We start from the raw sequence: 14,369 nt of genomic DNA on the forward strand, positions 1-14,369 counted from the left end.
GGACAAAAATTAGTGACCACATTTGTAAATGTTATATTTTGTCTTTTTAGGTCTTTTTTCCACTCTAAAAAAAGTTCTTGACCAATTTTCTACCATTGGATTCCTGAATCACGTGGGGTTTTAAAACTCACTCCTCTTCCCAAAACTCTGATTTCACCTTTTTCTTTACAACCTCTGCCCCCTTTTGGGGAGGCTGCTTTGGATGACGGTATGTAGTACTTGTGTTATCTCCATTCCTAATGATCCCTTTCCACATAATTCACTGCTTTTAGTTTGTTTTGCTCATGTTTTAAGTTCTTCCATCCAGCACCCGCTCCCCCGCCCTTTAACTCCCTCTTCAAAAGCTGCTTTGCAAAGAGTCTTAAGTTGCTTGCTCAATGGATATGGGATTATGTGAAGCAACCAAAGAATGAGAAAGAAATCATGATGTGGGAGTTGGATCCTCTGGAGAATGTTATTTTGACAGTATTTTGTTTACAGCTGATTGTCACTAGGCTCTTCCTTCTAAGGTCCGGTTCGAGGGGGTTAAATCCTTCTGCTGTGGTTGGCGCCCAATAAAACAAACAAAAAAAAACACAACTTTGCTGCTCCAGTTTTTTCTCAGGGCGGGTGGGAGTGTCTCCATGGTCCCAAGGAAAAGTTTCTTCCTCTTGGACCCTGGGGGGGCTGATTCCTGGAGGAAACTTGTCCCCAGCGCCTCCAGGGTAAGTGCAGCCCTCGGTCTGGGCCGTTACACCCCAATGGAACATGGGCCTGTTGACTTTTTAGGGTTCCTTACACCACTTATGAAAGTAGTTTTAATTTGGGGGTGCTCCGGGACTCCCAAGGCTACAGTGTGGACTACTGGCCAAAGGAGAAGGTTGGTTTCCTGAGGGAGGGGCTCCGCTGTCTTTCCTACCTGACGTCTGTGCCTGCATAAGATACTGTCCACAGTACCCTGGCCGCGAGGGGGCTGGTGTTTGGAAGTTTAGAGGGAGACATTTGGAGTGGAAGGTAAAATGGAGCGCAGAATGCTGTCGGGGCGTGCACGTGGAATTGGCGTAATGTGGAAGCGTAACAAAGTTGGCGCCCTGAAGCGAAAGACTGCCACACCAGGGCCCTAAGCTCGCTCCGGCTAATGGCGGGCCGCACCCGCCCGCGAAGCCCACGTTTGTAGTTCCTCCCTCACGCCGGCCTCTTGTCCAATCAGTGATTTCAGCTTCACAAGGTTGGTTCCCATTGGCTTGTGCATAAAAGCTCTGGGGTTACTGACGTTTCCACCTCTTCCCGGACTCTCAGGTAATTGGCGTTCGTGGCAACCAGTCAGGAAGAGGATCTGCGGGAACGCCTGCCTCTTACTTTATTGAACGGCCAATCCGGTGGCAGGCTCACCTCCCCCTCTACCCAGAGTCACTGCTGCGGCCGCCGCCATTTTAGCGTTTTGTCAGAAGCGTCCGCGCGGCGAGGAGGAGCCCCTGCTGATTTCCGTGCGGGTGAGACTCTGAGACCTTCTACTGTCTGTCTTTTGCTCTGTTAAGTTTTATCCTACTTCCTTGAGCGTCGGGGGTGTCCTAGTGGGGTCGTGGCCTCCACATTCGTCACTGAGAGCCGATCTCGGTCCTCGGCTTTGCGCGGTAAGCCTGAAGCAGCCCTTCCCCCACCATCTCCCCCTGAGAATACCTTACTGTTCCCCCACCCTGCCCTATGCTCGACCCGGCCGTGCCCGTAAGCGTCGAGATTTCCACCGAGATAACCGCGCTTCTCACATACTTAGCAGTTACAACGCTGTTTCGAGAATTTCTCGGGCTGTGAGACATTGTCTGATTAATAAATCTGGAGCCCTCTTCTGTGGCCACCCATTTCTTCATTCTTCAGGAGCTCGTAGGACAGTATCTGGAGAGAGGCGTTCCCCACTCCAGTAATTCTGTACTGTTGGCGCCTCGCTATCTGGTCCGAGTCTTGCGTTCACTACTTAACAAAGGAAGTCCTAAAACGTAGCTATTACAAGGCCCACTTTTCCGGAAATGGTGGCTGCTTTGGTTACTATGAGAGGAAGGGCCAATTCATAATTTCAGGCAGTCAGCAAGCCCAGTAAGACTTTTGTTTTCTGATTTTCCTATAGTGGATAGAAAAGTCCGGTAAACCCCAGCTCTTCGCTTTTGCCCTCACTTTGATTCCCGATTCTTACTAAACCCTTTGTCTACTAAGAACCTATTACAGACATCGCATTCTTACAGGTTTTATGGCGGGCGCTGTAGCAGACCTCCTTATTTCACTCCCACTTCCCTTCAGTTATTGTGTGGAAGTGTTCATGCAGGCACATGAGAGAGAGTAAACTATGTGGAAATAATATGCTAAAGTGAGAGTTTGTTTTTTAGAAATCTTGTTTTTTCTCTCCTAGGCTCTTGTCAAAATGGTGAAGCTGTTTATTGGAAACTTGCCTCGGGAGGCCACAGAACAGGAGATCCGCTCACTCTTTGAGCAGTATGGGAAGGTGCTGGAATGTGACATCATTAAGAACTATGGCTTTGTGCACATAGAAGACAAAACTGCAGCTGAGGATGCCATACGCAACCTGCACCACTACAAGCTTCATGGGGTGAACATCAATGTGGAAGCCAGCAAGAATAAGAGCAAAACCTCAACAAAGTTGCATGTGGGCAACATCAGTCCCACCTGCACCAACAAGGAGCTTCGGGCCAAGTTTGAGGAGTATGGTCCAGTCATTGAATGTGACATCGTCAAAGATTATGCCTTCGTACACATGGAGCGGGCAGAGGATGCAGTGGAGGCCATCAGGGGCCTTGATAACACAGAGTTTCAAGGTGAACCACCCTCTTTGGGTAGAGTGCCGAACAAAAGGCTATGTGCAGAAAATGGTTGGTTAGGTATAAAGGGAGAGGTTTGGTAGAGAGAGAGCTGTTTGCTGGCCAGTGGTGAAGGATTAAGTATGAGTGATGATGGACTTCTTAAAATGGAGAATGTATGGGATTTACAGGCTTTATCTTAGGCAAATCAAGTCTGAACAAAACCACTTGGCTTTCATTTGGAGCCTGTAAAGCTTTTGTGCCCTTCAGTGCAGAAATCCTTTCCTCTGAAGACTTTGAGTTATCACGTCTTTAAAAACAGTTTAAGGGGCCGGGCGCTGTGGCTCACGCCTGTAATCCTAGCTCTTGGGAGGCCGAGGCGGGCGGATTGCTCAAGGTCAGGAGTTCAAAACCAGCCTGAGCAAGAGCGAGACCCCGTCTCTACTATAAATAGAAAGAAATTAATTGGCCAACTGATATATATAAAAAATTAGCCGGGCATGGTGGCGCATGCCTGTAGTCCCAGCTACCCGGGAGGCTGAGGCAGAAGGATCACTCGAGCCCAGGAGTTTGAGGTTGCTGTGAGCTAGGCTGACGCCATGGCACTCACTCTAGCCTGGGCAACAAAGTGAGACTCTGTCTAAAAAAAAAAAAAAAAAAAACAGTTTAAGGGACACGTTTAGGAGCAGAACCCCTCTTAAGCTGCACCACCTTAACCCAACTCCTTAAAGGATTATAGGTCTTGTTGCTTCTGTATTATACCTGTACCAAGGGGTTGCATTTTGAGGATGAGGCCACTCTAGACTTAGAAGGCTGATTTTAGGACTTCCTGGGGTGGAGGCATTAGGATTTGGGGGTCATTAATGGCATATCTTTTCATTGGTTTGGGGGACATTAATGATGTTTCTTTTTATTGGTTTGGGGGTGCACTTTAACATCCTTGAAATGAGCCTTAGTTGTGTTTTTATCTTGGAGCCTTGACCAGATGAATTTTTTTTGTGCTTGGAGGGCAGCATAGTTATGTTGTGATTGTCACTTCATTTGGAAGCATCCAGATCTTAATGCTTCAGAATTCGAAACTTTTTGAGTGCCTACATGACACTCGAAGGAAATGCCTGTTGGAGCATTTCAGATTTTGAATTTTCAGATTTGGGATGCTCACGCAGTAAGTATGATGCAGATACTGTGAAATCCGAAACACTTCTGGTCCCAAGCATTTTGAATAAGGCATAGCCAACCTGTATTACCTTTTCTTTGTTTAAGATCTAAATTGTTGTGGCAAGAGTGGCAGTTTGGGGTGGGAACGCTGGTGGGTTGACATCTGAAGTCTAAACTTTCCCAACCCCCGTTGGGTCTCCAGTGTCAAAAAAGAGCCTTTTTCCCTTTGGTTGTAATTAACTTCCAAATTATGGGGTATTCCCATGACTCCTTGCTGTATTTCAGACCTATGTTTTTACCATATTAACATGAACAAGGTGGTGACTGATTCTTTTTCTGAATGCGCCCCTTGTAGAGAGTCATCATTGCTGTCTTTGGTGTCCATTTCCCTTAGATTGGGCTTGCTGAGTTGGAGGTCTGATTGTCATTCTCCCACGTAATGGATGCCCTGTATCATGGGCATTGCTGTGCATTATTAAAAGAAAAGTGTCACAGGTCTCTTAGGTATAGTTTGCTTTTCTTTTTTAATTGGCAAGTTGAGAATTATTTTGTCAACAACTTAATTGGGAGGAAAGGCTGCTTTTGTGGAGGGTTTGTGGTGTGATACCTAATTTTTGGAGGCTCTTCCACACTTTAACCCAGTCACTGAAGAGGTTGTGTTTGCTTGTGGCAGTTACATGCTTAAGGGTAGGACAGTGTGGTCTTGATTCAGGATAAATTAACCTCATAACTGGGCATCTGAACTCTAGGTGCTCTGATGTCTATTTTTGCTCTGTTTTTCTTAGTATTAGCGTTTCTTGTTAATACTTTTCTAGTAGAGTTCTGTGTGTATGTTGAGTAGTAATATTTATTAGGGTGGTCTTTTTTTCCTTTGATTTTCTCAGTGTTAGGTATATTTTCTTTATTGTTTGCCCGCTTAAAATCCATTTTAGACATTTTTAAAGATTTAGCTTCTTTTTCTGGCATTAGAATGGACAAATCCTTAAATTGGGGTATTTATTAATGACCTAATGATTTCTTGGTTGTGCTTGTTTTCTCTGGTTTGGTTAGGTGCCAGAGTGGCCCCCTGGGCAAATGCCAGAGATTGGCTATCATGTTAGGACACTTGAGTACTTAATTGCATATCAGTTTTTTTAAATAATCTGCAACCTAAACTTAACCAGATGTAATATTTAAACCAGGACTTATTTGGTATTTTGGACCTTCCATTCCCTTTTCCTTGTGTTTTCTAGTCTTCCAGAACCTAAACCTAACTTTAATTTTGCAGGTAAAAATGTGGATTTGCCACTTTTTCTAATGTTAGAGGACCTATCTGTTGACTCTGCCTTTGTTCTCAATATTCACTTTGACATCAGTATGCTTGGGTGCATCATAGCCAGGTGCACTGGAGAGTTTTTGCTAGATTTGGATTCCTCCTGAATTTTGCTTACCAGTAAATTGGCACATCATTTTAGGTGTGAATTGCTTCTGTGAGGAGATTTAAAACTTAGTTTTAACTTTTCCAAAGAAGTTTCTGCTTTTGTTAGGTTTTCAGAAGTAATGGTTTTCATTTTGATAATACAAATTGTAATTTGAAGGAAAAACAGTATTAGATGTTCGTTCTTAGGATCTTAGATCCCTAGTTTAAGGGGAAGTCGTATATTCCTGCCAAAGTTAGCAATTTGGTCCACTGACTAATATTATATTCTCCACTTACCCACCTTTTCCACCACAGTTTTTATAGTCTATAAATGCAGGCATTTTTGAGAACAGCCTGCCTTGTTTTCCTTTGACCTTACTTGGGGGGGGGATCACTAAAATTAGCTGTGAGGTTGTAAAGAATCCTTGTTAAAATGATTATCAGAGTCAGCAATTTCAGCTGGGCATGGTGGCATGCATCTGTAGTCCCAGCTACTCTATAGGCTGAAGCAGGAGGATGGCTTGAACCCTGGGGGTGGGGGTGAGGGTGAGGGTGGGGGAGTTCAAGGCTGCAGTGAGCTATGATCACACCACTGCACTCCAGCCTGGCCAATGGAGCATAACTCTGTCTCTTTATAAAAAACAAAAAATCCCCCAGCAATTTTAAGGACCTGATTAAGGGGGAAGACTGTCTTCAATTTACATTGTGTCCCCAAACCTCCCCAATTCATCAGTGTTTCTTCCAAAGATCTACCTTGAAACTTGTCTGCTATGCTCAGCTATGAATCAAGTCTAAATTTTTAATGGTGATAAATAACTTCAGAGTCTTTTATTCCATTTTCTTTGGGGTTTTTTGAGGGGTGGTGGAGGAAAAATGCCTTTATATTCTCCTGCTTATTGAAATCAGTCTTGGTAGTGAAGGTTGGAGATGTCAGAGACTTAGAGCACTGTTACTTATTTTGGTTTCTTTTGACATTGGGCCGCTGGAGCAGATTTTTACCCATAGTTACTTGGCAAAGGATGCTTATTTTTGAGCAAGAATAGTTTCTTTCTTAAGCATTAAACTAGTGTTATAGCTGAAACATTTCTTCATCTAATCCTGGGGTCCCCAACTCCTGGGCCTCGGACCAGTACTGGTCTGTTAGGGACCAGGCTCCACTGTGGCACTGGTCCCATCCGTGGAAAAATTGTCTTCCATGAATGGGGAGAGTGAGCGAGCATATTTACAGTTGTTCCTCATCGCTCATATCATTGCCTGAACTCCACACTCCCCCCCAATCTGGAAAATTGTCTTCCGTGAAACCAGTCCCTGGTACCAAAAAGATTTGGGACCACTGATCTAATTGACCTTTGCCTGAACCAGGTCATTATACTGAATCATTATGTTGGGTCCTTTATTTATTTATTTATTTTTAAGTCTTTTTGGCAAAGATGAATCCTGCATTAGAATTGTCAGGTAAAGCCATTACTATGACCAGTGTCTGGGGTAGGGGCTGGGGCTATGACTAAGAGTGATAGCAACCCTTCTTGCGTCTGTTTCTTCAAGGCAAACGAATGCACGTGCAGTTGTCCACCAGCCGGCTTAGGACTGCGCCCGGGATGGGAGACCAGAGCGGCTGCTATCGGTGCGGGAAAGAGGGGCACTGGTCCAAAGAGTGTCCGATAGATCGTTCAGGCCGCGTGGCAGACTTGACCGAGCAATATAATGAGCAATACGGAGCAGTGCGTACGCCTTACACCATGAGCTATGGGGATTCATTGTATTACAACAACGCTTACGGAGCGCTCGATGCCTACTACAAGCGCTGCCGTGTTGCCCGGTCCTATGAGGCAGTGGCGGCTGCAGCTGCCTCCGTGTATAATTATGCAGAGCAGACCCTGTCCCAGCTGCCACAAGTCCAGAACACAGCCATGGCCAGTCACCTCACCTCCAACTCTCTTGATCCATACGATAGACACCTGTTGCCGACCTCAGGAGCTGCTGCTGCCACAGCTGCTGCTGCCGCAGCAGCCGCTGCTGCAGTTACTGCAGCTTCCACTTCATATTACGGGCGGGATCGGAGCCCCCTGCGTCGCGCTACAGCCCCAGTCCCCACTGTTGGAGAGGGCTACGGTTACGGGCATGAGAGTGAGTTGTCCCAAGCTTCAGCAGCCGCGCGGAATTCCCTGTACGACATGGCCCGGTATGAGCGGGAGCAGTATGCGGATCGGGCGCGGTACTCAGCCTTTTAAAGCTTGAGGTGAGAGCGGTGGGGTGTCCCCTGTTGTGGTTTTGCCATCCCTCCTGGAGCCTAAAGGGCTCCAATTAGGCTGCCCTGCTTGCTTGCTTTTGCAAGGTTAGGGTGAATTTACTAGCATGGTTCAGAGGCTTAGGGAGAAGTCCTAATTGCTTAACTTTGAAATATGTAAATGTCTTTGACCCTCATGGCTATTTTTTTCGGGGCTCCTGGTAGTGGGAGTCAATCTAATTCCATTTGTGCCTGGAAAACAATGGTGTGGTGATGAATCTTGAGTCACACCTATGTGCTATAATTGAACCTTACCTGGGACCCAGACATTCAGACTCAGGTGTGCTGTTTCTCAGAGTTTCCTTTGTTGAGTTTCTTAGTTGTGTGACATTACTAAGGTCTTCAAGTTTCATGTTCTGCTTTGTGTTATGTGGAAGCTCTGATGTAACCTTTAATGATAAAGTCCGGAACTGTAGTTAACTGGTCATCACTGCTCAGGTCCCAATTACTAAGAAGATTACCAAAATGGCATCATCTTAATCTTGAAGCATATTTCTGACATTACTGAACAGTTCAGCCCCTTTGAGTTTTATAGAACTTACTTGATGGTAAGTTGGGACAAAGAGAAGTACAAAGCGTATCATTTATAAAGTTGAACATGGAAGTCTGGGCATAGACTCTAATATCCAACTTCTCTGCCCAGCTCAGATTCATTCCCTGAATAGAGTGCCCACTCTCAATTGCTCTATCTTTGAATCTGTCCTATAACAACCTGTTACTTTGTTCAGTTTTTATTTTTTAAATAACTGTTCCCACAGTGCTAGTTTTTATCTTTCACTTCCTCAAGATATATGGTAATATAAGTATGCATGCACACCTGTTAATTTTTTTACTCTTGGTAATGTTAAAATCCAGGATTGGGAGCTTTGCCATAAGCAGATCACTCCCTTCATCTTCTCACTAGCTGTTAGGGGCATTTAATACTCTTGAGCCACCAGCTCTACCTTGAGTCCTCTGGCTTTTTCCCCCTCTAGTACATTTTGAGCCTCATGATCCATTTGGCTCTACTTGAATATATTCTCTTCTGATACTTGCCAGCTTTGGGCTCTAGGTGTTTGAGATTATTGTTGTACTTAAGGGTAATTCTCAATGCCCTTTGTTTGAGTAGCCCCCAGTGTGTCCCAGACATTGCCATTGATCCTTAATTGTAGTAACAGTGTGAGTGATGTTATCTTTTAAGTTAGAGCAGAAGGTTATGTGACTTGCCCAGGTCACTGGATAGCAAATTCACTGATTGGGCTAGAAAAGAAAAGTCAGTGACTTGATATGTAGCTTACACATGCCCTCCAGTACCGTCTTTCAAAAGCTAGTTTCTTCCCTAGGCAGAATTGGATGTCCTCAGGTCTTAGAACTTGTTCAGTTGATGCTACTTTTGTCCAAGACCTTGAATGGTTTTTAACTTGAACCTTGGCAGTAACTCCCAGATTGAAACATACTGTTGACCTTTTACCCCAGAGAGCTAATTGGAACCTTTCCCTTTTTCCTGTCCTCCAATGACAGTTTATGACATGTGACTTTCTCTGAGAAACTGCCAATGTTAACATCAACTGCCTGTCTTTGCCTACTCTCATGAAATAAAATTTGCTATTAATTTAGAGAAAGGCCTTAATCTGAGATTGTTTGGCTTTCCCAGTTATTCTCTGGCCTTCACACTCTTTTAACTTCTAGAGATTATTGCTGGGAAAGGGTACAAGTAAACTTAAAAGGTGTGTCAAGTTATCAGACTTTGTAAAGATGTTCTTTGAAGTTTTAAGCAGGAAAGCCCTTTTGAGCTTTGCTATAAAGCCCCTGTATTGTGCTCTCTTTCAGGTGGGATGTGTGTGGGCTGAAATTCCGAGCTGCGGTTGTGCATGAGAATACACCCTTCGTGGTACCCCATCTCCGGGACGTTCTCGGCTCTGTGCATTCAGTCCCTCAGGAACCATGGACCTTAATTTACCTTGCTGAGTTCAGACCTTCTCTTCCTTTCCTTTACTGCCCATTTTCCTATTCTTCCTATCCTTCAATACTTCTGTAGCCTCCCATTCATGTTCTATTCTCCCAGCAGGCCTCATTGTGTGCAGAAATTGTGGTGGGGGCTGAGCTACCTCCTCCCTGCTTCCTGCCTCCAGTGGGTTTTGAATTTGGGGATGACCTTGGTGAGAGTCTCACTGCTTCTGGGTCTCTTTTTGGCCCAAAGGCTAGACCTATAGAGTTGAATCACTTTCTTTCCAGTGAAATAAATGGTTTTTCAACTTAGGGTATGTGTGCTTTGAGAGAGTTCTTGCTTGGGCTTGTTTTGGGGCTCTTTATTTGTACCTTCAAGAGAAGGGGATGGTATAAAGTTTAGAATACTCAGCTTTGAGTGAACATCACTGCAGTTATTTTATTTGTTGTAGATAGGACTTACAGGTACCAAAGGAAAAGGATTATATAGAAGAACCCAGGCAGGCAGCCTTATTCCAATGAAGACTTCTCCCACTCCTCCATCTTTGTTATAAAACCAATTACACTAGTAGTGTAGAGATGTAGGTTTTTCCTGCTAGAGAAACAATCAGAACCTGTATCAATGACTACCATTCTAGTCACCCAGTCAACATACTAAACTTGACTGACTTCCAGGAAAGAGGTCTAGGGAAAAGGAGGCATTTGGGGGAAGAGAAGGTCAGTTTTCATTTTCCATGCCGCCTGGAAAAATGAAGGTGTGGCTCCAACAGAGTAGTTTGCTAACTCTAAGCCAGTAACACAGTATAGGCACTTTCACCGTCTTAATTTGTCTTGCTATGCCAAAAACCAAAGAATACCTAAATGGCCTCATTAGTACCTCATTACTTATACCTGCTGCCTTTAGAGGATAGGCATAGAGAAAGGACCCAGCAGTGTGCTTTCATTTTATTGGAACAGTCAGGATGGGGCTGGCTTTCCCATGTTTCTGACATTGTTTACCTTCCATATTGGTTTTTTTTTTTTTTTCTTTTATTTTGGCATTGGTTTTTTTTTTTGAGACAGAGTCTCACTCTGCTGCCCAGGCTAGAGTGCCATGGCGTCAGCCTTGCTCACAGCAACCTCAAACTCCTGGGCTCAAGCAATCCTTCTGCTTCAGCCTCCCGAGTAGCTGGGCTACAGGCATGTGCCACCATGCCTGGCTAATTTTTTCTCTATATTTGTAGTTAACCATTAATTTCTTTCTATTTTTAGTAGAGACAAGGGTCTTGCTCTTGCTCAGGCTAGTTTCGAATCCTGACCTTGAGTGATCCGCCCGCCTCAGCCTCCCAGAGTGCTAGGATTACAGGCGTGAGCTGCCATGCCCGGCCTGCCTTCCATATGTTTTTATTGTCTGTGCCTTGCTCTGGTTTCATCGTATATGGGACTATGTCTAGTTAGAGCATGTCTCAGAATCATTCATTCAGCAAATAGTGAGCACTTTCTGTATGATACTCATGTTTTCAGGATAGGTGGGTTGTGATAAGAGATAAAGGAGCTCGTCTTGGGTGATTTCTCAGGTATTTCTTCTAATGGCTTATACCTGATGGATTTGTTTGGCCAAGATTGGAACTGCTCTGTATTGATACAAAATAATTTATTGAATATTTTTTGTACACCAGGCCTGTGGTAGGTGTTTTATGTGTTCTCTTTTAATCCTCCCTGCATCACCACTTCAGCTCCACTTCAGATCATCAGGCAGTAGAGTCTCTTAAGGGAGTGCTCAACCTAGAGTCCTCACATGTGCAGTTTACAGTGGGCTTCGCGCTCCTGTGAGAATCTAATGCCGCTGCTGATCTAACAGGAGGTGGAGGTAATGTAGTAATGCCAGGATGGGGAGCAGCTGTAAATAAAGATGAAGCTTCCACTCACCTCCCAAGTTTCTAACGGGCCATGGGGGTCTGATACTGGTTCACAGGTGGAGTTGGGGATGGCGTTGGGGTTAGATAAGGATAGATAGGGTTGGGGTTGCTGATCCCCACTCTGTCAGTATACCTGTTGGTCTGATGGATGAGGTTAGCAAGTTTCAAAAGTTGGAGACTAATAGTATTCATTGAACAAATATTTTATTGAGTGATACTCTGTGAGGTGGTATTCTAGGTCCTGGGGATATAGTTCGTGAACTTATATGCTGGAGGGTAGTATGGGACAGAATGCATAAATGTCAAGTAGAGGATTCTGCTTGGATGGGGATAGTCAGTGAAGGGGTTTCTAAAGTGATGTGTTGTAGATTAAACATGGCATGTTATATTTTTGCATTATAAATAAAATAAGCTAGGAGGGTGAAAATAAGTTGGAGGCCAGGAGCCATGGCTCACACCTATAACCTCAACCTTTTGGGAGGGGTAGGCAGGAGGATCATTGGAGGCCTTGAGTTTGAGACTAGCCTAAGCAACATAGTAAGACCTTATTTCTATACAAATAAAAAAATACATATTTGCCTGGGTGTGGTGGCACACATCTGTATTCCCAGCTACTCGGGAGGTTGAGGCAGAAGGATTGCTTCAGCCCCAGGAGTTTGAGGTTGCAGTGAGCTATGATGACACCATTGCACTCAAATCTAGGCAATAAAGCGAGATCCTGTCTCCCCCCCCAAAAAAAAATGGATAAAATTTTACCTTTTTAGTTCTATTAAAGGAAGTCATCTTTGCTTTCTGCTTTGAAGTGGTCTCCCTGTAACAGACTACCTAAGAGCAGTTTTTCATGACTCATAATCTAAGCTGGCTTGATATTACATTCATACTAGGCCTCTATCGTTTTTTTTCTCCCCGTCCCCAGCTCTATCTTAGTTTTTTAAAAAAACTACTGATTTGTTGAAAGGGAAAACACTATAAGGAACAAAAGGAAAACGGTGAATGCTAAAATTCTTTTTTAAGAAGTGACTTGAAAAGATTGAATATAACTCACTGATTTTCAGCATTAAAGTTTTTGGAAATTTTGTTAAATTTTTGTTAAAGCTTCTAATCGAAAGTCATATATTGGGCAAAATAGAATGCTTCTAATCAAGCATATCTCTTGAGTTGAGGCCACACAGTCCGCTCTATGTAATTCACAAGGTTTATACAACCATCACTTAGGAGTCATAAAATAGTTTTTAAGGAATAATACTTTAATACATTGATTTTCCATAGCATTCCACCATTCATTTTGTTAAGTGTAATTAGTAGCCATCTGAGAGCTGGCTTTGCACTTAACTAGGTACTGCCTGATTACCTTATGTATAGGTTACCATGTGAGAGAACACAAAGATAAATAGGGCATGGTGTCTGTTCTCACTTTGCCTCCACAAGCTGGTTCCTGTCTGGGCCTTGGGTGTACAAATAATGTATCGTTGGAAGTCAGATGGGGGTGGAAATGGCCATACTCTTTCGTAGTGATAACATGGCACAGTCTGGTTCTGGGTGGGTCAAGGAACCTCTGATGGCAGAGTTAAGGGTGATCTGGGAGTTCTGTTTGGTGTTAGACCCTTAATTTCATTTGCCTTAAAAGTTTTCTAGACATTCTCAAAATTGGGGTTAACTTGGTTGAATGCTTAGTTAAACCAGGCTTCTTACCCTAGAGCTACATCAGTACTGAAGTAGACTCTAGGAGAATCTGGAGTGGTGAGAGTGAGATTATTTGCACTGATATTAAGTGCTGTTTCAGATTATTGGAGTCAGTTTGCTCAATATTCTTGAGTTCTTACACATGATCTGCTTAGACAAAAGGAATTCCCAGGATTGTGGTGGGAAGTCCCAGGACTATTATTCTACAGTGGGTTTGGAGAACAGTGGTCTTGGTTGAAGCAGAGAAAGTACAGTTCAGGCAGGGATGACTCCAAAATAAAAATCTTAACTGTATTTGGACATGTTGAGGGAAATTTTGGCTCATTTAGAGTTCAGAGCTGAATTACTCATCAAGTACAGAGAAAATAAATGAAAAAATTAAGGTAAATAATAACTAGAACAAAAACCTGTAATATAATATTGGGCTTGTTTTAATCTGAGCTGTTATAACAAAATATTAATACCATAAACAATGGAGACAGAATTTTCTTTCTCACAGTTGTAGAGGCTGGGAAGGCCAAAGTCAAGGCAACTGCAGATTTAGTGTCTAGATTCTGTCTTGTGTTCACATGGTAAAAGGGGTGAGGCGTCTCTCTGGGGTTTCCCATTTATAAGGGCATTATTTTAACATGAATCTGAGGGGAGCACAAACATTGAGATGATAGCAGGGCTCACCCATTAACCTAGTCATAATGGCAGCACTGAATTATTAATGTAATAATTATCTAACATGAGAAAGTATGGGTAGGCAGGTAATGTGTATATGAGCAAAACTCTTATAGAAATGAGGTAATTTTTAAAAGTGGCGAATATGAGCGTCTTATTCAAAAACAAAGGTAAGGAACAACGAAAAAGACAAAAACAGTAAGTTGGCTTCTGGGGAAGGTGGGGCAGTGAACTCTTAGGGTGCTATTTGCTTTGTTAAGCCATGTTCTTGCCTTTTTTTTTTGAGACAGAGTCTCGCTCTGTCTCTCAGGCTGGAGTGCAGTGGCGTCATCACAGCTCACTGCAACTTTGAACTCCTGGGCTCAAGTGATCTTCTGCCTAAGTCTCCTGAGCAGCTGGAACTATAGGCGTGAGCCACCACACTTTACTAATTTTTTTTCTTTAATTTTTGTAGAGAGATCTCACTATGTTTGCCCAGACTGGTCTCGAACTCCTTGCATTGTTTTAATAAAATGTTTTGTCATGCTAACAGTTCTCCTATCTTAAGCCATTTGATGATGGCTTAA

General features: G+C 43.6%; 2 protein-coding genes across 6 annotated transcripts in view; both read left to right on the plus strand.

Moving 5' to 3' along the window:
• The window catches only part of RBM14 (RNA binding motif protein 14), a 79,449-nt gene that overhangs the window by 16,118 nt on the left and 48,962 nt on the right, over nucleotides 1–14,369 (plus strand). The window contains exon 2 of one of the 3 annotated variants that reach the window (XM_012757499.3): nucleotides 1,279–1,378. The exons of 1 other annotated variant lie outside the window; for it this stretch is intronic. In XM_012757499.3, coding sequence (XP_012612953.1) covers nucleotides 1,279–1,346 — 68 coding nt within the window. In that variant the 3' untranslated portion in view covers nucleotides 1,347–1,378. Of the gene's footprint in view, nucleotides 1–1,278; nucleotides 1,379–14,369 lie in introns of those variants that run through there. One more of the 3 variants, XM_012757497.3, reaches the window with a different exon arrangement.
• RBM4 (RNA binding motif protein 4) overlaps nucleotides 1,338–14,369 on the plus strand; it is a 32,166-nt gene continuing 19,134 nt past the window's right edge. Inside the window, exons 1-4 of one of the 3 annotated variants that reach the window (XM_076001655.1) lie at nucleotides 1,338–1,472; nucleotides 2,381–2,804; nucleotides 6,889–7,582; nucleotides 9,440–13,431. In XM_076001655.1, coding sequence (XP_075857770.1) covers nucleotides 2,393–2,804; nucleotides 6,889–7,574 — 1,098 coding nt within the window. In that variant the 5' untranslated portion in view covers nucleotides 1,338–1,472; nucleotides 2,381–2,392 and the 3' untranslated portion in view covers nucleotides 7,575–7,582; nucleotides 9,440–13,431. Of the gene's footprint in view, nucleotides 1,473–2,380; nucleotides 2,805–6,888; nucleotides 7,583–9,439; nucleotides 13,432–14,369 lie in introns of those variants that run through there. The other 2 variants (XM_012757504.3, XM_076001657.1) reach the window with 2 other exon arrangements.

This window comes from Microcebus murinus, chromosome 4 (genome assembly GCF_040939455.1).
Source record: "Microcebus murinus isolate Inina chromosome 4, M.murinus_Inina_mat1.0, whole genome shotgun sequence".
Lineage (NCBI taxonomy): Eukaryota > Metazoa > Chordata > Mammalia > Primates > Cheirogaleidae > Microcebus > Microcebus murinus.